Source organism: Sciurus vulgaris (assembly GCF_902686455.1).
Source record: "Sciurus vulgaris genome assembly, chromosome: 7".
Taxonomy (NCBI): Eukaryota; Metazoa; Chordata; class Mammalia; order Rodentia; family Sciuridae; genus Sciurus; species Sciurus vulgaris.
Genome location: NC_136467.1, coordinates 77,700,326 through 77,723,514, shown reverse-complemented (window position 1 = coordinate 77,723,514; position 23,189 = coordinate 77,700,326). Strand labels below are relative to the sequence as shown.

At 32.7% G+C, this 23,189-nt stretch overlaps 1 protein-coding gene across 7 annotated transcripts in view; it reads right to left on the bottom strand.

Moving 5' to 3' along the window:
- SNX14 (sorting nexin 14) overlaps window positions 1-23,189 on the bottom strand; it is a 104,525-nt gene that overhangs the window by 49,054 nt on the left and 32,282 nt on the right. For 6 of the 7 annotated variants that reach the window (XM_079146950.1, XM_079146946.1, XM_079146948.1 and 3 more), the window contains 7 exons: window positions 21,661-21,748; window positions 17,251-17,335; window positions 12,212-12,368; window positions 11,099-11,174; window positions 10,328-10,372; window positions 10,139-10,219; window positions 9,928-10,042 (listed from right to left, as the gene is read on the bottom strand). In XM_079146950.1, coding sequence (XP_079003076.1) covers window positions 9,928-10,042; window positions 10,139-10,219; window positions 10,328-10,372; window positions 11,099-11,174; window positions 12,212-12,368; window positions 17,251-17,290 — 514 coding nt within the window. In that variant the 5' untranslated portion in view covers window positions 17,291-17,335; window positions 21,661-21,748. The remainder of the gene's footprint in view (window positions 1-9,927; window positions 10,043-10,138; window positions 10,220-10,327; window positions 10,373-11,098; window positions 11,175-12,211; window positions 12,369-17,250; window positions 17,336-21,660; window positions 21,749-23,189) is intronic. The other variant, XM_079146952.1, reaches the window with a different exon arrangement.

Genomic DNA, 23,189 nt, shown 5'->3' with positions numbered 1-23,189 from the left:
ATCCTTAGCAGGAAGAATGAAACAGGGGGTATCGCAATACCAGAACTTCAACTCTATTACAAAGCAATAGTAACAAAACCAGCATGGTATTGGCACCAAAATAGACAGGTAGATCAATGGTACAGAATAGAGGACACAGACACAAACCCAAATAAATACAATTTTCTCATACTAGACAAAGGTGCCAAAAATATGCAATGGAGAAAAGATAGCCTCTTCAACAAATGGTGCTGGGAAAACTGGAACTCCATATGCAACAGAATGAAACTAAACCCATATCTCTCACCCTGCACAAAACTCAACTCACAATGGATCAAGGACCTTGAAATCAGACCAGAGACCCTGCATCTTATAGAAGAAAAAGTAGGTCCACATCTTCACCTTGTTGGCTTAGGATCAGACTTCCTTAACAGGACTCCCATAGCACAAGAAATAAAAGCAAGAATCAATAACTGGGATAGATTCAAACTAAATAGGGCTGGCGAGATAGCTCAGTTGGTAGAGTGCTTGCCTTGCAAGCACAAGGCCCTGGGTTCGATCCCCAGCACTGCAAAAAAAAAAAAAAAAAAGACTCAAACTAAATAGCTTTCTCTCAGAAAAGGAAACTATCAGCAATGCAAAGAGAGAGCCTACAGAGTGGGGGAATATCTTTGCCTCTCATACTTCAGATAGAGCACTAATTTCCAGAATGTATAAAGAACTCAAAAAAACTCTACACCAAGAATACAAATAACCCAATCAACAAATGGGCTAAGGAAATGAACAGACACTTCACAGAAGAAGATTTACAAGCAATCAACAAACACATGAAAAAATGTTCAACATCTTTAGTAATAAGAGAAATGCAAATCAAAACTACACTAAGATTCCATCTCACCCCAATTAGAATGGCTATTATCAAGAATACAAGCAACAATAGGTGTTGGAGAGGATGTGGGGAAAAGGTACACTCATACATTGCTGGTGGGACTGCAAATTAGTGCAGCCTCTCTGGAAAGCAGTGTGGAGATTCTTTAGAAAACTTGGAATGGACCTACCATTTGACCCAGCTATCCCACTCCTTGGCCTATACCCAAAGGACTTAAAATCAGCATACTACAGAGATACAGCCACATCAATGTTCATAGTGGCTCAATTCACAATAGCCAGACTATGGAACCAACTTAGATGCCCTTCAATTGATGAATGGATAAAGAAACTGTGGTATATATATACAATGGAATATTACTCAGCTATAAAGAATAATAAAATTATGGCATTTGCAGGATGGATGAAATTGGAGAATATCATGTTAAGTGAGATAAGCCAATCTCAAAAATCCAAAAGAGGAATGGTCTCACTGATAAGCGGATGATGACACTTAATGGGGAGTGGGAGGGGAACAAGAATGGAGGAAGGAGGGACTGTATAGAGGGAAAAGAGAGGTGGCTGGGGTGGTGGGGAAGGAAAAAAATAACGGAATGAATCAAACATCATTACTCTATGTAAATATATGAATATGCAAATGGTATGCTGTTACTCCATGTATAAACTGAAACAACATGTATCCCATTTGTTTACAATAAAAATAAATTAAAAAAAAACAAAGGGAGAGTGGATCCATTAAAAAATCAGTAAGAATATATACTATCTGGACAGACATTAATTTGACCCAACCGTTACTTTTAAAACACTACCCAACACAACAGAACATACACATGGAACATTCATTTCGACCATCTATATGGATGGGTCATAAAACACATTTCAATAAATTTCAATGGGCTAAAATAATTCAGAATATGTTGTGTGATCAGAAAAGTATGAGATCAGAAAGCAACCACAATAAGATCTCTCATTTTTAAAAATCTCCAAATGTAGAAAAGGTAGCCTCTTCAACAAATGGTGCTGGTAAAACTGGAAATCCATATGCAGTAAAATGAAACTAAACCCCTCTCTCTCACCCTGTACAAAACTCAACTCAAAATGGATCAAGGATCTAGGAATTAGACCTGAGACACTTCACCAAATAGAAGAAAAAGTAGGCCCAAAACTCCATCACGTTCGCTTAGGACCAGACTTCCTTAACAAGACCCCTATAGTGCAAGAAACAAAGCAACAATCAATAAATGGGATAGATTCAAACTAAAAAGTTTTTTCTCAGCATAGGAAACAATCAATAATGTGAAAAGAGAGCCTACAGAGTGGGAGAAAATCTTTTCCACACACACTTCAGACAGAGCACTCATCTTCAAAGTTTATAAAGCACTTAAAAAACTTTACACCCAAAATACACAGAACCCAATCAATAAATGGGCTAAGGAAATGGGCAGACACTTCATGGAAGAAGATACACAGGTGATCAACAAATATATGAAAAAGTGCTCATCATCCCTAGTAGTTAGAGAAATGCAAATGAAAACAACTCTAAGATTTCATCTAACCCCAATTAGAATGGCTATTATCCAGAACACAAACAATAATAAGTGTTGGCATGGATGTGGGGAAAAAGGCACACTCATACATTGCTGGTGGAGTTGCAAATTGGTGCAGCTACTCAAGAAAGCAGTATGGAGATTCCTCAGAAAGCTTGGAATGGACCCACCATTTGACCCAGCTATCCCACTCCTCCATTTATACCCAAAGGACTTAAAATCAGTATTCTACAGTGATGCAGCCACATCAATGTTCATAGCAGCTCAATTCATGATAGCTTGATTGTGGAACCAACCTAGATGCCCTTCGATTGATGAATGTATAAACAAACTGTGGTATATATACACAATGGAATATTACTCAGCCATAAAGAAGAATAAAATTATGGCATTTGCTGGTAAATGGATAAAATTGGAAAATATCATGCTAAGTGAAATAGGCCAAGCCCAAAAACCCAAAGGCCAAATGTTTTCTCTGATAAGTGCATGACAATATATAATGAGGGGGTGTGGAATGAAGAAGTCTAGACGGTGTAGAGGAAAAAGGGGTGGGAGGGGTGGAGATGGAAAAACAGTGGAATGAAACAGACAGTATTACCCTATGTATATGTAGGATTACATGAATGGTGTGAATCTACATTATGTACAACCATAGAAATGAAAAGTTGTACCACATTTGTGTTCAATGAATCGAAATGCAGTCTGTAAAAATAAAAAAGATTTTCATAAAAATAAATAAATTTTAAAAAGTAAAAAAAAAAATCTCCAAATGTTTATAAATTTTTTGGGGGAGGGGTACCGGGGGTTGAACCCTGGGCCTTGTGCTTACAAGGCAAGCACTCTATCAACTGAGCTATATTCCTAGAAAAAACATTTATAAATTTAACAATATATTTCAAAATAATAAAAGGGTCAAACAATTTAGCACAAGAACATTTTTGGATATTTCAAACTTAACAACAATAAAAAATGCATAAAAATTTTGGAATTCAGCTATAGCAGTCCACAGGTCATTCATAAATTTAAATACCTATATGCAAAAGAAGAAAAATGTACAGATTAATTATCTTTGCTCTCACCTTAAGAAATTAGAAAAAAATGAAAAATAAAACTCTGAAGCAAGTAGAAAAAGCAAAAAATCAATAAGTCAAAAACATTAATAAGGCAGGTCTTGAAGATGGGAGAATAGAGGTCCCTTTCCTGCCTACTCTGTGGCATAAAACCAAGAAAGCAGACAGGCAGCTTGTTAGTAAGGTGCACAAAAAAGATTTAAAAGAAGTTTACTGGGAATTAATAATGGACATTCAGAGCATATTGGGGACTCAGGAGGTTGGACATAATAAAATAAGGAAGAACTTCGCTGTGCCAAACCTCCAATGCCAGCCTGACTAGTGCCCCACAAGTAAAGAGGAGGGATAAAGAAATTAAAGGAACTGGTATTTTTAGGAGACCTGTGGCATGTCTGAGATCAAAGACACTACCAGACTATGTGAAAGGCATGCTTACAATATTCTTGTGAGAGAATGAAGCCATATCTCTCCCAGCTGCCTGAGGAGGACAAAGGAAGGACCCATTCTGCAGCCACGCTGAGGGAACCCGCCACTATGGGAGCCGAATCCTGGCAAACCTGAGCTGAGCCTAAAATACAGGCCTGGTAAACCCACAAAACATGATATAGAGCATGCCTAAGTGACCAGGAGAAAAATCAGACATGGAGAGGGGTTTATACAGATGAACACAATCCAGGAAACCCACTTGGTTCCCTTCTTCCCCTTGAGTTCAGTGGCTCACTGAACCTACTGTGAGGGATGCAGCCAGCTGAAAATTCGAAAGGGCTGAGAGCAGTAGTGACAGAGTTTGGAGACTGAAAGAGAGGGACCAGGAAATACAGGATCCATGGGAGATGGAGGGAACCAAAGACTGGCTCCTCTATGGCACCAGTGGAACCCAGGTGAGACTCCTAGGATATAGTCTCCCAGTGTGGATCAGCAACTGCTGGGCCCTGGAGGTGCACTGATTTAAAATCTTCAGAACAACTGCATTAACTGAAGAACCTGGACCCTACCTAGGCCTAAATCCTGCCTCCAGGAGCTCCTTCTACACTATTTCCTCTCACAGAATACTCCAGGAATATCACTGTGAAGGTGGAGTAGACATTACACTCCAACCAACTCTACCTAACACTGCTGAGAAGGGAAGCCAGGAATTTTCTGAACTTCAACAAAAACAATTCTTTGAATTATTCATGGAGAACTTTTTGTTTTCTCTGTTTAAATGTGAGTTGAATGTTTAATGGAAACTTATAGGTATACATATTTGTCTCTTTTATCTCATTTTTAGCATTTTTTGAAGGCAGTTATTATTCATGGCTAAGTCTTTTGAGGTCTAGGATGTTTGATTAGCATATTTCAGTTTTGTTTTGTATTGTATTTTCTCTCACTTATGTTTCCTTTGATTCTTTCTCTCTGTTCCTCTACTAACAAACTCTATTGTCCTCTTTCACTCTTTAATTTTTTTCCTTCTATTTTCTCTCCTCCTCCTTCATAATTATCACATCCTACATCTCTTCTGTTCTCTCCCTATTCATTGTCACCCTTTTGCAAACTTACTATTTTTAGTGTACTGATCATATCATTTCTGTTTATTGTGACAATTAACACTGTACATGTCACAGCAGGAATTATTTGCTTTAACATTGTATACTGTTTGCACTGGTTGTGGTTATTATTTGTCTGGCCCTAAACTATGAAGCATTGGAAAACTTCAGGGACACTATAAATCCACAGGGTACAAACTCTACTGCCTAAGATCCACACTGCTAGATGGGTAGACACACAAACAACATGAAAAAGCAAAGGAACAAACCACACCAAACAAACCAAAAATACTTCAATAATAGAACCCATGACACCACAGTAGAAGAAATGTCAGAGGATGAAGTTCAAAAAGTTCATAGTTAGACTGATCTGAAGGGTAAAAGATGATATAAGTAGTGAAATTTGTTGTACCAAATGTTTCCTAAAATGACTAGCTGTATGAAATGTATGGATCTTAAAGAGTTTTAATTTTTGACATTTCACTCAGGGATAAACAATGGCATTCTCAATATCCACATATTTTATCCCTAACAGTAATGGATTTTTCCTATTTAATGACCAGTGGAATTTCCTTTTACATAAACTACCAGTTTATACCCTTTGTCTATTTTTTGGATTACCTTGTTAGTCTCCTATCCTTTTGCAGGAATTCCTTTTAGAATTTTGAATATTAATCTTTTTTGTACCATATATCATCTCCCGTACCGCTGCTTGTTTTTTAACTTATTCAGATTCTTCTGTCATAAAAGTTTTAAACTTTGTTACATTTACCTAGAAATTTTTGATAGGTCAAACCTATCTATATTATCCTTTGTGATTTCTAACCATGGCATATATAAGAATTTGAACTATTGTCTACCCCACAAAAAAGGTTAATAATTTACTCCAAATGGAAATGTATGATTTTATCAGTTTCCCCAGTATTTTTGTGATAGGTACTTATGAATCTGAAAAAGTTGTGGTTTACATTTCTCTGTTCATTAGTAAGGCTGGCATTCTTCATAGATATTTCTATTTCTTCTAGTGAATAGTTTCTTCATATAAAATATCTCAAAATAAAAAAAAGTAGTGAAATTAGAGAGAAAATACAGGAAGTAGAAGATCACTTCAATACAGAGATAGATATTCTGGAAAAAAAATCAAGTGGAAGACCTCGAAATGAAGGAATCAATAAACCAAATTAAAAATTCAATGGAAAGCATCACCAGCAGATTAAACCACATATAATAACATATTAAAAAGATAGTGAGGGCTGGGGCTGTGGTTCAGAGGTACAGCGCTTGCCTGGCATTCGTGAGTCACTGGGTTTGATTCTCAGCACCACATATGAATAAATGAATAAAATAAAGGTCTGTCAACATCTAGAAAAATTAAAAAAAAAAAAGAAAAGATAGTGCACCATGATAAAGTGGTGCTCATCCCAGGAATGCAAGATTAGTTCAACATAAGAAAATCAATAAAAGTAATTCAACGGACTTAAAAATAAAAATCACATGATCATCTCAATAAATGGAGAAAAAGCATTTAATCAAATACAGCATTCATTCATATTCAAAACACTAGAAAAATTAGGGATAAGAGGAACAAACCTCAACACTGTAAAAGCTATCTATGCTAAGCTCAAGGCTAACATCATTCTAAATGGAGAAAAATTGAAAGCATCCCCTCTAAAAACAGGAAAAACACATGGACGCCTTTCTTCACCACTTCTATTCAACACTGTCCTTGCAACTCTAGCCACAGCAAACAGGCAAAAGAAAGAAATTAAAGGAATAGGGATAGGAAAAGAAAAGCTCAAACTATCCCTGTTTGCCAACATCATTCTATATTTTGAAGACTCCAAAATCTCCACCAGAAAACTTCTAGAACTTATAAATGAATTCAGCAAAGTAGCAGGGTATAAAATTAACACCCACAAATTAATCGCATTCTTATACACCAATGATGAATCAGCTGAAAAAGAAAACAGGAAAACTATCCCATTCACAATAGCCTCAAAAAAAATAAAAATATTTGGGAATCAATCTAACAAAAGAGGTGAAAGACCTGTCCAATGAAAACTACAGAACACTAAAGAAAGAAATTGAAGAAGACTTTAGAAAATGGAAAAATCTCCCATCTTCATGGATAGGCAGAATTAATATTGTCAAAATGGCCATACTATCAAAAGTGCTATACAGATTTACTACCATTCCTATTAAAATTCCAATGATGTTCTTCATAGAAACAGAAAAAGCAGTCATGAAATTCATTTGGAAGAATTAGAGGCCCAGAATTGCCAAGCAACCCTTAGCACAAAAACTAAAGCAAGTAGCATCACAATACTAGACCTTAAGTTGTTACAGAGCTACAGTAACAACAATAGCATTGTCTTCACACCAAAATAGACATAAAGACTAATGAAACAGAAGACACAGAGATAAACCCACCTACATACAATTACCTCGTACTAAACAAAGGCACCATAAACATACATTGGAAAAAAGATAGCCTCTTCAACAAATGGAGCTGGGAAAACTGGAAATCCATATGTAGCAGAATGAAATTTAACCCCTCTCACCTTGCACAAAATTCAACTCAAAGTGGATCAAAGAGCTAGGCATTAGACCAGAGACCCTGTGCCTACAAGAAGAAAATGTAGGCCCAACACTCTATCATGTCAGCTTAGGAAATGACTTCCTCAGCAAGACTCCTCTAAAACACAGGAAGTAAAAGAAAGAATGTGAATTTAGCTATATCACAGGATATAAAGTCAAGATACAAACAATTCAATTTCTGAATATGCACAACAATTTGAAAAATCATTTCAAATACTATATAAAAATATATCCCAAACCATAAAAATCTAACACTAAAAACTACAAAACATTGTGGAGAGAAACTAAATAAGGCTGAAATTAATAGGAAAATACAACATGTTCATGTATTGCTAAATGTCATTACTAAGTATTGCTGAAATGTCATTACTTCAAGTTGATCTAAACATTCAACGCAATCCCATTAAAAAAAAATCCAAACAGACTGTGTCTGTGTGTAGGGTGGGATAGGGTAATTTTATACCAATATTTATATAGAAATGCAAAGAATTTAGGATAATCAAAACAATCTTGAAAAAGAATAAAGTAAACAGTCTCTAAGACTTGATCAAAGCCAAATAAATTAAGACTCATCTTGGGAAAAGAACAGACAAAGGTAACAACAGAAAAGAACAGAATTTAGAAACAGATGTATACATATGTGGTCAAATTATTTGAAAAAAAAGTCAAAGAAATTAAAGATGGGGAAGAAATGTCTCTTGATAAACTGGGTACTAGAAAAACAACATCAGTATGATGGGAAAAAATGAACCTCAACCTCTACCTAATTCCAACACAAAAATTATTGCAAGATAGATCATAGATCTATATTTAAGATCTAAAACTATATTATTTTATAGAAAAAACAGGAGAATATTATCTCAACTTAGTGTAGGCAAAGAGTTCTTATGGAAGTCAGAGAAAGCATTAATCATAAATTAAAAATTGATATACTGAATTTCATCAAAATTAAAAAGTTGTACTCATCAAATGATACTGAAATGATATGCCAATCTAGAAGAAAATATTCATAATACATATAGCTGACAAAAGACTTGAATCCAGAAATATATAAGGAACTCCTATAATTTAATGACATAAAGATAAGAATTCAAAAGGGAAAAGATTTTAGTACTTTCACAGGAAGACTGTCAGATGACTAATAAGCATATTATAGCATGTAATATAGATATTCAGAGAAGCACAAATTTAAACCACAAGATACCACCATACATTCAATAAAATGGATAAAATTAAAAAGTTAAACACCACCAAATTTTGGTAAACATGTGAAGCAACCAGAACTCTCATACACAGCAGAAGAGTAAAACAGCACAAAAACCTTCAGTTTCTTATAAAGTTAAATATACATCTACTGTATAACCCTGTAATTTTACATCTAGTTGTTAAATATATGCGCACAAAAAGTTTTCTACCAGAATTTTCATAGCCTCTTTCTTCAAAATAGCCCAAAAGTAGAAGCAATATAGATATCCATCTACAAGGAGAATTAGATAAAGAAGTTGTAGCATATTCATACAATGGAATACAGAAAAAGAGTAAACTACTAATCTACAAAAGAAGAAGGATGAGTCATAAAAGAAACATTATCCTGAATGGATGAAGCCAGGCACAACAGTACAGATTGTGGTGACTTCATTTATATGAGGAAATTGTAAGGCAAAAGTAATTTGTGGCAAGACAAAGGAGACCGTGATTATTTTGGCAGGAATAGAGGCAGGGATGAATCTCTTGGGAAGAAACCTAAAGAGAACTTTTAGGATGATGGAAATGTTTTATATCTTAATAAAGATGTAGGTTACATGGATGAATACATTTTTAAAAGTGACCAAACTATGTTTCTCTTGTGTGATTTATTCCTCAATTTTTAAAAAGTTATATTTTAAAAAGAAATTAAATGCATTAAAAGAAATCTTTTCATAGAAAGTTCATAAAGTTTCTGATGGATCCAATAATCCATAATGTTACATAGTCTATAATCAAAACAAAATATTTTAAATTTGATTATTTAAACACATTTCTTAGCAGAATCTGGGACAAAGTAGTATTGATTTGGACGATTAATGGGGTTTTTTTAACATTTTCTCAATTAAACTGAATTTTTAATAGTTTTTTTCAGACACTAGGATTTGAATGGAATCAATGATAGATTACGTTCCAATCCAAAACTTGAGAGGAATTTACAACTACTCTTAGAATATCTAGTAAATAAAATTTAGTACAATGATAGACGGCTATTACAATATCACTTCTGATCTAAATATTCCAATATGTTAAAAAGTTTTAAAAAGACTAGCATAATATACAGGTACATCTTACCAACAGTCAGACAAAACTGCAACACATGCACTGCTCCTTCTTGTTTCAGAAAATTCATAAAACGAAATAAAAGATCTTGTTGCTCTCTGATTTGCTTCAATTCTAACTTCAGCACCTTGATACAATATGGGAGGAAGAGTAAATTAAAGCTATACAAAGTGTTCTAAAATTGGTTGTTATCAGATATAATGTTATTGCTCAAAATACTCACTGATGGTTTTTTATTTCTAGGTTCTGCAAATTTCTGCAAGAATGGAACCAAAGGAGAAGCTGGTTCAGTTGCTTTTTCAGGCTTTGAAGAAAGAGAATTAACTCAGTAAAGTTCACACAGGATTTGACATACATACAGAATCAAAATCTGGTGTAATCAGAGTAATTTTCTAATATGTTCAATACTCACTGGGCTGTCATCTATGAAGATTATAAGCAAATGATTCACAGTATCCTAATGAAAAATAATAAACACAGGACAAAGTAATTCCATTACTATAAACTGCCCAGAATTCTCAGGACTTTAACATTATCTAATATTCTAGAAAAATAACAAAACAAATGGAGCAGTGGCTAAGTATCTGCATTCATTTATTAAACAGGGACTTCTAAAAACTCCATAATGCAAGTTCTTAACCTTTATGAAAATGGGCAAAGAAAACCTAATTTTGGCATCTGAAATGTTTATAAATTATTCCTTCAAAATCCTGCTAGATCAAAGTGGAGTCATCCAAGTGTCCATCAATGGATAAATGGATAGGCAAAATGTGATACATACCCACAGTGGACTAGTCTTAGAGTGGACAAGTCTTAGAAATGAAGAAAATTCTAACACATGCTAAAACATGAAAGAAGCTTGAGGATATTATGTTAAGTGAAATAAGACAACCACAAAAAGAAACACTGATTCCACTTATACCAGGTGCCTAGCTTAGTCAAATTCAAAGACAGAAAGAGTGGTGGTTGCCAGGGGCTGAGAGAAGGAATAAGGAATTATTGTTCCATGGACAGTTTCAGTTTTACAAAATGAAAAGTTCTAGAGATGGGTGATAGTTAATGTTTGCATAAAAAAATGAATATATCTAATACCATCAAATTATATACATAAAAAATATTTAAGATAGTAAGTTTTACATTAAGTATATTTTACAACTGAAAGAATTTTTTAAAAAATTCTTACTGGATCTGCTAGGAAATCCAAAGAAGGAAGAAACACAGACCCAGATAGGATCTCTCTTATAAGTAAGGTCAAAGACCTGGAAAAAGAAATAGTTATAACATTTAGTTATTTACATTAGTTTTTATTTGCAAATGCGTACCACCTATCTAAAGATCTTGCTAAAATGCAGACTATAACTCAGTGGTCTGGGCTGGGCCCCAAGATTCTGCTTTTCCAACAAACTTCCAAATGATACTCATGCTACAGCTTCAGAAATGGACTTGGAGTTCTAACTTAATTAAAAGAGACTATTATTTCAGATAAAAAAAATTCTCTAATATTAGGGATATTAGAAAATAGTCCTTCCATAGAAACACTTAAAATGTTTAATATATTTTAAATTAATGTTTAAGACCAAAATGATTAATAGTATAATTAATTACTCTGTAATTATGATATTGAATTTCATTCTTTTTTGGGGGAGGGTAAGGTTTCACTCATTTGCTGAGACTGGCCTCATATCTGAAATCTTCCTGCCTCAGCCTCCCAAGTAACAAGGATTTAAGGCACACATCGGTGTATCCAGCTAAAGATATCTTCATTAAAATATTAAAAAAACAAAAATTTAAAACAAAATGCTTTTAAAAACAAGGTAAATATTTAAAGTACATCAGTAAAATAAGCCACGATTTCTCTTCTAAGAACTATTAGGGTAAAAGTAACCAGATAACTTAAGAACAATCTAAAGCTTCCGCTAGAACAGGGAGAATGGATTTGATGACCATTATGCATTATTCTGAGCTAGATGTCTTAAAACCCAACTTGTCTGTATAGTTTGTTCAAAATGTTTCCACCTATAAGATCATAATGAGCATGCCTTTAAAGAGGAACACTGAGAAAATAGAATATAATGATCGCAAATAAGAAAATTAATTTTTTATTTATCTTTGATTAATTTTCAAGAAAAAATTCTAAGCAACACCTAAGACATAATAAATTACTTATTTTAAGTGAAAAACTGTTGAAATATAGACTAATACCAAGATTTAGTGAACTTTTATATAATCAAGGATAGCAATATACAGATAGCTTGATATATAAATATGACTGTGATATTTTCTAGTCTATTTATACCTGCAGTCTGTTGCTTTAGGAGGCAAAATATAGGGAAAAAGTAATTCAGTAAGTTTCCTTAAATAATGTAATTCATCTCTTCGGCTTCTCAAAGCCACATGAAGCTCAGGACCATATTCTTCTAAAGCAGCTTGCTGTAAAAATTCTGTATTTTTTACTAAAAATAAAAATAAAAAATACATATTGAAACAAGTTAAGCAAATAACTTCAGCCATTTGACCTAATCAACCCTTTCCTAGACATTGCTCTCTTTTCAATATTTATTCCATAGGGAAACTTTTCAGAAAATAAATATTGTTGGGCAAGGTGGCACAAAGTCAGTAACCCGAGCAAGGAGGGAGACTTAGGTAGGAGGATTGTAAGTTCGAGGTCAGCCTCAGCAACTCAGCAAGCAGGACTCTACCTCAAAAATAAAAATAACCAAATAAATAAAGTAAAAAGGGCTGGGAATGTAGATCAGTGGTAAAACAACCTAGTACAGAAAAAAAAAAAAAAAAAGAAAGAAAGAAAGAAAAGAAAGGAAGGAAGGAAATGAACATAAAAAGAGAGAAATTATTCTTTGTTGAAATTTTGCTTATTTTTGAACAAACTGATAATGGGCCCTTTTCCCCAGAGCAAACAAGAATTTAAACTCATGGTATCAAATTATATAAAATAATAGCAAATTATTTTTTTAAGCAGAAAATGCTACAGAACATGTGTTTTATCCTACACCAGGTTTTTGTTATCAAAGGGTAGATAGTGTTCAGCCTCTACAAAAACAGAATTACTCAAAATTTTATTGTATCTGCTTTTACACTGATTTTATCCAGATAACCTTTAGATTTGCCATAGAAATTGGCTTCCCTGGTGTTATAGTTTCGATGTGGGTGCCCCCCAAAAGCTCACATGTGAGACAATGCAAGAAGGATCAGAGGAGAAATGATTGGGTTGTGATAGTCTTGACCTAATCAGTGAATTAATCCCCTGAGAGGGGTTAACTGAGTGGTAACTGAAGTGATTCATGCTATGCGGTATATATTTGTATCTGGCAAGAGGTGTGTGTGTCTCTCTCTCTGCTTCCCTATCAACATGTGAGCTACCTCCCTCTACCATGCTCTTCCACCATGATGTTCAGCCTCACCTTCAGCCCTGAGGAATGGAGCCAGCCTTCTATGGACCAAGACCTCTGAAACTGTGAGCCCCCAAATAAAATTTTCCTCTTCTATAGTAGTTCTGGTCAGTTCCTTTAATCACAGTAGTGAAAAAGTTGACTGAAACACCTGGATAAATTCTAAATCTTTTGCCAAAATGTGAAATATAAGAGGTATAAAAACTGTATAACGTACAAGACCATGAACAGATAGACTTCTTTGTAAATATTAACTGATGATAAAAGTATGTTAACAGAAATGTTTTTCTAAAGTCAAGACACTAAATCTGATGTGGTGATACAGGCTGTAATCCCAGGTACTCAGCAAACTGAGGTAGGAGGTGAGACTCTGACTCAAAATGAAAAAATAAAAAGGGAGGGTTGGGAGTATAGTTCAGTGGTAGAGCACCACTGGGTTCAAAACCCTGTATCTTAAAAAAAAAAAAAAAAAAAACTGCACTCTATCTGTATCTGAGGTACTTAAGCAAGACTGGCAAAGAACAATTTCTAGAAGAAATACATTTTAAATTATTGTCCAAGCTTCCCCCTGACCCTGTGAATTTGGCACATGGGTCTTCTAAAAATTTATATGATAAGAATAGATTTAAATTCAGAAGACTAAGCTGTGCTAAATCCCAGCTCTGCTTCTTTCCTGATATGACTCTGAATAATTGCTACAATTCCTTTGAGCATCTGCAAATAGGTATTAGTTTTTAATACTGAAAAGTCATCCTGCAAAATACATAATTATAATATTTGATATAATTAAGCATTCACACATGATATATAAATTAAATCACTAGCTGTAATCTATTCAATATCTGTCAGATATGAGAATGTTTTAGACCTATGTAATGAGAAATTAAAGAGATTGGACAAAACTTTTAAAAAACAATACGTGAGGGAAACCTTAATGGGATTAAAAGCAAAATACAAATATTGGAATATGGATCATAGATTAATACCTATTAATCACCAATATCAAATGCCTCATTAGTCAGCTGTTTGAGCTGGTAAAGAGAAAGGTCTCCAGAATCCATGACAAAGGGATGTCTTCAGGTAGACAATCTGAAGTATGATCCCTCTGCACAACCATTACTTAATCTAAATTAAGCCAATGCTTCTACTGTGTGTGTTGTGTGTGTGTGTGTGTGTGTGTGTGTGTGTGTGTGTGTGTGTATTTGACATTTCTAAGCCATGGAAGTACTTTCATCGAAAACGTCTATATAAATCCCCTTCTCAAGAGGCAGATTAAGCAAAGAACACCAAGGATAAGATGACTGTAGATGAAGAGGTGAACATTTTATTTCCTGAAAACAAATTCAAAAAATAAATGAAAAATCAAGAAGTTGAATACCTTTTTGCCAAGTTTAGTTCACTATCATTATATGTAGAATACCAGAGAATCTGGATAAAATTAGATCCCTCCTAATTATCTAGTCTTTTAATTCTACCGATTTCATTAATGCAACCAATTTACATTTCATGAGGGTTTTATAATTGAGGGTTTTGGTTTTTTTTTTTTTTTTTAACATAAACAGTAGTAAACTAACAACCCCTTTCTTGCAAAGTTTCAACAAGAGTTTCACTCAAGCCCATGGTGGTGGTACACACCCGTAATCCCAGCTGCTGATAGGGAGGCTGAGGCAGGAGGATCTCGAGTTCAAAGCCAGTCTCAACAACTTAGCAAGGCACTTAGCAACTCAGAAAGACCCTGTCTTTAAATAAAATATTTTAAAAAGAGCTGGGAATGTGGCTCAGTGGTTAAGCACCCCTGGGTTCAATCCCCAGTACCAAAAAAAAAAAAGTTTCACTGAAACTAGTCTGTCTCTACATATAACATCACTTTCGCAAAGGTAAAATAATTTGGGGATTTTATTAAACTGATGAACTAAAGCTAAAAAGGTGGCTCCATTTACTTGCAGCCTGATGTTTAGAGGTTTGTTGGTGGTGTTCTTTAGAACAAAATTAAAACTATATTAAAAATGCATTTCCTGGACTAGCAGTGTAACTCAATGGTAGAGTGCTTGCCCGGGATGGACGAGGCTATGGGTTCAATCCCCAGCACCACATAAATACTTTTCTCATACAAAAACTTGTATATAAATATTTATAGCAGCTTTATTTTTAAGTGTCAAAAATTAGAAGCAACCAAGATGCCTTTCAATAGGTAAATGGATAAACAAAGTATAGTATACCCATACAACAGGATATAATTGAATAACAACAAGAAATGAGTCATCAAGCCAGGAAAAGACACAGATGAGCCTTAAATGCCTATTACTAAATGAAAGAAACCAGCCTGAAACATATTGTATGATTCCAATCATATAATATTATAGAAAAGTCAAAACTATAGAAATAGATTTTCCTTTCCTCCAATAGTAAAGTCGCCTTTATGACATATCTACAACAAAGATATTACCTCTAGTGTATTTCTGACAATGACAGAAAAATGATTTTTAGAAGTTAATTTTTTAAATTTAACAGTTAAGTTACATGTACTCAAACTCTTCTACACATATTCCTTTATATTTAAGATAATCATTCTTTTTTTAATATATTGAATTCTATTTTTTTAAGTGCTGGGGATAAACCCAGGGTCTCACACATGCTAGGCAAGCATTCACCACTGAACTTCATTCCCAGCCCTAAAATTATTTTACTCATTATAAAATTATAAGAACACAGAATAAGTTTAAATATATAATTTGAAATGCTACATTTATGTATAATCTATCAAAAGATATAAATGCATTCTACTGTCATGGACAACTAATTAGAATAAGATAAAATTTTTTTTTAAATTTTTAAATATATAATTTGAAATGTTTCATATAATAGAATCATTCATATCAAAGGGCAAATACACCAATAATATGATCTAATTTAACCTCAACATTCTACAGCAGAATTTCCCAGAATGTGCTATGATTACATTGAAAGAGAGAAAACGGCTCTATATTCAGGCTAATTTGAGGCATGCCAGGTTGAACTTCATTAAAGCTATTTCTTTATTACTGACTACTCAGAGTTTTTGGTGTGCTAGTCTTTATAGGAAATTTTTGAAAGGAGAATAAATAGAAATAATAAAAAAAAAATGACCGTGAAATCTTTTCTACATGGTCATCTATGTACAGCAGTATTCTGCAGAATGTTTTTCAGAAAGCACTGACACAGAATAGCAACTGCAAACAAGGAATATCTGTTTCATAGAAAAAATAGTACAGATAATAGAAGTAATTTTGTTTAAAAAAAAACAAAAAAACTTCAGCTTGATTTTAGAGCAAGAGAAGTCCTAAGTGAAGATTCCATTCATTCAATCAGAAAATATTTACTGAACTTATTATATCTTTTGTACAGATCTTGTCAGTGAAAAAGTCAATAGTGCTGTAGCAAAATCACCAATGTTTTTTTTGTTTGTTTGTTTGTTTGTTTGTTTGTAGTACCAGGGATCGAACCCAGGGCCCTGTGCTTGCAAGGCAAGCACTCTACCAACTGAGCTATCTCCCCAGCCCACCAATTGTCTTTAATAGGAAGTTAATATGAAAATTGTGATGTTGAGACATTAACATGGTAACAATGCATAGGATGGACTAAAATAGGTCAAAACTGTTCAAAATCAGTAAGAAGAAATGGAGAAGAGATATGAAAAATAACCTCAGAAAAAGAGACATAGAATAGAAATTTATCAGTAACATATCTAAAAGTTAACTATTTTAATTTTCAGAGACTATGGAATTTTCACACTTACATGGTTAACAAATTCCTGAAAAAGATTTCAGTTTAAAAGAACATTCCCACAGCATTTGTAAATATACCATTTGACATACCAGTACTCAGATATTTCAGATGAAAGTTGGTATATAAAATCAAAATCACTCAAATCATAAGTAGAAAATATTACCTTTCTGTCTGGCTTTAACTATCACTTCTATATGCTTCATTGCCGCTTTTAACAGTTTCTTGGTTATAATAGATGGAATATCCACCTAGAAAAATTCAACATTAATATAAAACTTTAAAAATAATTGTCAGTAAGTGTCAATAAGATACTAGAACATATCTTAAAAATTAGAGGCACTGGGAAGAATGTTTTTTGACATCTATTATAGTTCATAACAGAGAGTTGTACATTTCAAAATTGTTGAGTAAATTTCAAATGTTCTCAAACAAAAAAGGTTAACTATTTGAAGTGATGAATAAATCAAATAGTTGGATTTAAATTATTCTACATTATATTCATGAATCACACACTTTATATCAAATATAATTATTAATAGTGCACTTATAATAAAAATTCAAAAACCATATTGTTCAGGCTTTTTCAAAAAACATTTTAAAAGCATTTAATACTAACTGAAACAGTTATTTTTCACACTATTAAAATTTTATCTTAATACTTAAATCCTGAAGAGGAAAAATTTCCCCCAAATAATATCTTTATTCCTAGTTTATTTCTATACAGGTTCTTTGTTTTAAATGCATTTAAAACTTTTCCAGTAACTTATCATCCTTTGAAGCTATATATTTCTGTTTACTAAGAAGTTACTTGAAAATGAATTTTTTCATTCAGCTTACAAGATGAAGCCTGGTTTTAAGATAAATGGAAGAATACTATTTTGAAAAACAATATTCAGTTCCTTCACTCTCCACCAACATTTTTTCAACCTAAAGGCTAGATGCTAAGTGATTATGGTAGGTTAATAAGGGAGGATTGAGGGCAATATGCACACATAGAATAGAGGCAAAAAATGAAATAACAAAATAAACTACAAGTGAAATCACCAGAAAGCATGTTTATTAGACTTCAATAGACTTATCTTCCACCATAAAACTTAACACCTTAAGTATGAGAAATATTTCATGTTAAGGAAGAGAATAAAATCACAGGGGTGATAAATCTAAGATTATAAACCCCCAAATTTTAGTGATTCACTGGTAAAACTCAGAGAAGTTCACAGATATCTTTTGACTACATAAGATCAAACACGTTCAATAAGTGGGGATATTTTTGTAGTATTATGCCTCATTGCAGAGTAACATTACTGTTCCATTTATCCTTAGCCACTTGGTACGAATGATTACAAATTACGGTATTCTCATATTTATCAAAAAACAAGATATCTTAGTTTTCAAACATTTTACAAAATCTTGTCTCTGAGAATATCAGTAAAGACTTTCATTTCAAAGTTGTGTTTCAGAAACTTCCGGTCAGAATTGAAATGGCAAAATAATAGTTTTGTCACTAAATTTTGATTTAAAAATCCCTGAAGCTTAAAATTATACTTTGATTTTATGATTCACAAATTTTCAATTGACCTTATTTGGGCAATGGTATCAAAGATAGAACATAGTAGTAGTAAGGTGACCCAGGCCTAATTCTTTTTCCTTTTACTACCTCTGACACTTTGACATAATTAATTTCTATGAAATTGACATCATAATGACTCATTCATCTCCAAAGACAGTGATTGATGCTGATAAAATAAGAAGAATAATGAGAATAATATATAACACAATAATTCAGAGAATGTAATAAAATACTAACAAATCAGGCATCTGATAAATGACTTGTATCTAAAATATAAAGAACTTTGACAACTCAATAACAAAAAGATAAAATATGGGCAAAGTATTTGAAAACAGATTTCTCCAATGAAATGCATATCCAATGAAATCCAATACAGATTTCAGTCACAGTGAAACACCCCTCACACTCACCAGAATTGGTAGGAAAAAAAAAAAAAAGAGATAACTAAATCTGGCAAGAATGTGGAGAAATCAAAACACTTATACACAGCTGACAAGAACTTAAATGTACAGCTACACTGAAAAACAGTATGGCAGTAGAACAAAGTGTGAAACAGAGTTACCATTTTACCTGGCAATTATACTCCCAAATATATACCCAAGGTAAACGAAAACACATATCTACCAAAAAATAAAAAGTCACCTAGTGAACAAATGTTCACAGGTTCATTATAGCCAAAAGGTTGAAAGAATCCAATGTCTATCAACTGAAGAATGGATAAACAAATTGTGGTATATAAACACAGTGGAATATTATTTGGTCATTAAAAATGAAAACATGAATAAGAATATTATGCCAAGTGAAAGAAACCAGCCACAAAAGGCCACATATTATTTGATTCCAACTGTATAAAATGTCTAGAATAGGCAGATTCATTGAGACAGAAAGTAAAATTGTGGTTGGCTATGGCTGAGGAGATAGATGTTGGGGTTTACAACTAAAGGGTACCAAGTCTCCTTCTAGGTGATACAGAATATCTTAAAATTGATTGTGGTTATGTTTGTACAACTCTGTGACATGAATATGCTAAAAATCTCTGAACTGTATACTTTAAATGGGTGAATTACATGACATGTAAATTATATTTCAATAAAGTCATTATAAAATATATATATGTCTCACACTTCAAGTATGAGGTGCTATTATTTTAGAACCCAATAGATTATTTCAAAGTCTAACATAGCAGAATTTTCTATTAACTAATTCATTGTAAAGAGAACAAATAATTTTATTTTTTCAGAAAAGCTGTAAATTAAATGGTCTATCATCAACTATCTAATATTTCTTACTACATTTTTTTATCAACTTTTTTCAAAAACCATAAATGCTCAATGCAAAATATAATGGCAAACATAAAAAAGTACATGGAAAAAATAAAATTCAGCAATAGCCCATAACCACAACAAGTATTAACATTTATGGGCTAGGGATAGAGCTCAGTTGGTAGAGCACTTGCCTTGTAAGCACAAGGCCCTGGATTCAATCACCAGCACATTAAAAAAAAAAAAAAAAGTATTAACAGTGGTAAGGATAAATATGTCCTTAAATACATACCAAACATATTATTTTACAGGCTCTTCCACTTGCTATTTAAGATATTTCCCATGTAAATTAGCAATACTCTACAGAACAATGTTTCATGACTGCGCCGAATTCTAGTTAGGCTATATTAGGTATATTATACATACCCAAACAATCATCCAATCATCCAATTGAAAAGTGTTTCTTTTCAATTTTCCTTATTACAAATTATACTAAAATAAATCTTTGAATATACACTTGACACATATCTTTGATTGTTTCCTTAAAATTTATTATAAAAAGCAGAGTTGAATTTGAGAATATACACTTTTTTTGGTACCAGGGATTGTACCCAGGATGCTCAACCACTGAGTCACATCCCAGCCCTTTTTATTTTGAAACACGGTCTTGTTAAGTTGCGTAGGGCCTTGCTAAGTTGCCAAGGTTGGCTTTGAATTTGCCATTCTCCTGCTTCAGCCACCAAGCTGTTGAGATTACAGGCCACTTCTAAATCTTAATAAAGATTACCAGCAATTTAGTAAGACTTTAAAACAACTTAGTGAGACTGTCTCAGATAAAAAATAAAAAGGGCTGGGGATGTAACTCAGTGATAAAGCACCCCTGGGTTAACTTCCTAGTATCAAAAAAAAAAAATATATATATATATATATAAAATAAAATGCATTATAATTATATATATTATAATTATATATAAAATAATAATTATATATAATAAAATAATTAAGATTACCCAACTACCCTCAAGTATAAATTATACCAATCTGTATTTACTTACTCTTTCCCTAAAATCACCATTATTAGATTTCAGCATTCCCTTTTATCTTTCCCAGTCTGATAGGTAAAAGGATACTCCTAACAACTTATATTTGACGTAAGACAATCTATCTTCAATTGTTCATTGGCCATTTTATATTTTTCTTCTGGGGACTCACTGAATGTACTGCTTATGTCTCAAATGGATAAAGAAATCTCTATTTTGTTAATTAATGGTTGCTATATACTCATTCACTGTTAATATGTTTAATCCTATTGAATTGACAAAGCAGTAGACAAATATATGTCTACAGTCAACATACTGTAAGTAAATATATATAGGCAAAGACCCAAACATATCCAAAATACAACTCAAAAAAATTTTAAGGGGCTGGGGTTATGACTCAGTGGTAGAGCACTTGTCTAGCAGTAGATTATAATCACTGCTATTTATTCAATAAATTCATCTAACTGAAACATGACTTTTTTTCCTTTAGCTAATTTTTCAGTCTAATTTCCACAAACCAAGATAACTAAGTATTAAAGCAAAACTGATCAGTAGATAAAGTGATTTATTAATTTTTAACCTAAAATGTGAAAAGTGAAGAAAAATAAACATATATGAGAAAGTAAAACTAAGATTTAAAATAATTTTGTTCATAGTGATAAAGCCCCCAAAGTCCCAAATTTCTTTTTATAAATATATACCTTGTGAATTCTTCGTATTAAAACAGATGCAAAAAATCGTAATGTTATTCTCAGTTCGTCAACAAAGGACTCATCATCTGTCACATCCCTTCAATTGAGGAGAAAAGTAAACATTCAGAAGTTCAGAGAAATGCAGTTTTACCTTCTTGAAGATGAGAAAAGAACTTCCTCTTTTTTTCCATTTCCTGGTGCTATTTTTCTTTTTATTTATAAATAATACATTTCATTGCACAATAGAAAAATACATTAAAAGACAACCATCTCTCATAATTCTAGTACCATGACATAATCAAGATTAACTAAAATGTAGCATGTATTTCCTTGCAGACATACATGTGTACATAGTCTTGTTTTTGTAACTAAGATCATCTTCTAAGCATCAAACAAATTTGAAACAAAAAAATTTTGAAGAATCAATACAAAATTTAAGTTAGTATAAAATATTTACAATATAAATAAAAATTTTTTATATGTGTGCTCTATTTTGAAAAAGAAAATAAACTGAAACACATATATTTTTAAACCAAAATTTTGACAAATATCATCTGAGATGGTACCTTTTATTTTCTTAAAAGTCTTGAGGTTCCTAGAAGAATTAGAGCATTTTCCTAATCAAAGGTTAAGAAAGGTATATATAATGGTGACATCCGGAACTTGAAGATGGTGCTATTAAGTCCCTCAACTGAATAAGGAAGATCACTGTAGCACTCATGCTTCCCCACTATCTTCTTCAGAAAGCAGATATTACAATAGCTAGACTGTGCAGAAAATACATGCTTTAACAATCAGAAATACAACCAGATTTTACATCTGAATAGTCCTAATTAGGGGGTGAGTTGCAGTAAGGGCGTCTTCAAGAAAAGGATCCATTTTACAAAAGGCTTCATCATTAGCTTCATTTAAATTATACACATTCCAGCTCCATATTTAAGACAGAATTCAATGTTAAAAGAAACTTAATTTACAAGAAAATTTTTAATTTGCAGGAAAATACAACATATGAACTATATATTAAAAGTTTCTTAATATGGTTATACTAGATGAAATCAAGGAGCAGCATTTTTAAGTAGAATATCCAAAATATACTGAATCGATATAAAATTAAAGTATGTCATTACACACTGTAAGTCATACATAGAGATGTACATGTTCAAATAGCTAAACATGACATTTTATTTAAGGAAATAGGTATTCATTAAATGATATATCTCTGATTCTCAAACTGTACATTTTTTTCCAGATCTAGAGTATTTTCTATGTCCTGCAAGATATGTACCTAGGGAAAAATATTTTCTTATTTTGCAAAAAAAAAAAAAAACCACTAATAATTTTTCTAGGGAATCTACTGAAATTAATTTTCAATTTAATGAAACATCCAAATTATAAACTCCCCGCCAAAGATATAATTATTTCAAATGTGAAAACTGTGTACAAAATTATTAAATCAATACATTTTGAAATGATAAAAACTCTACAAGTTCCTTTCCTTCAAAAAACAGACTAGGCCTAGCTCAGTAGTACACAACTGT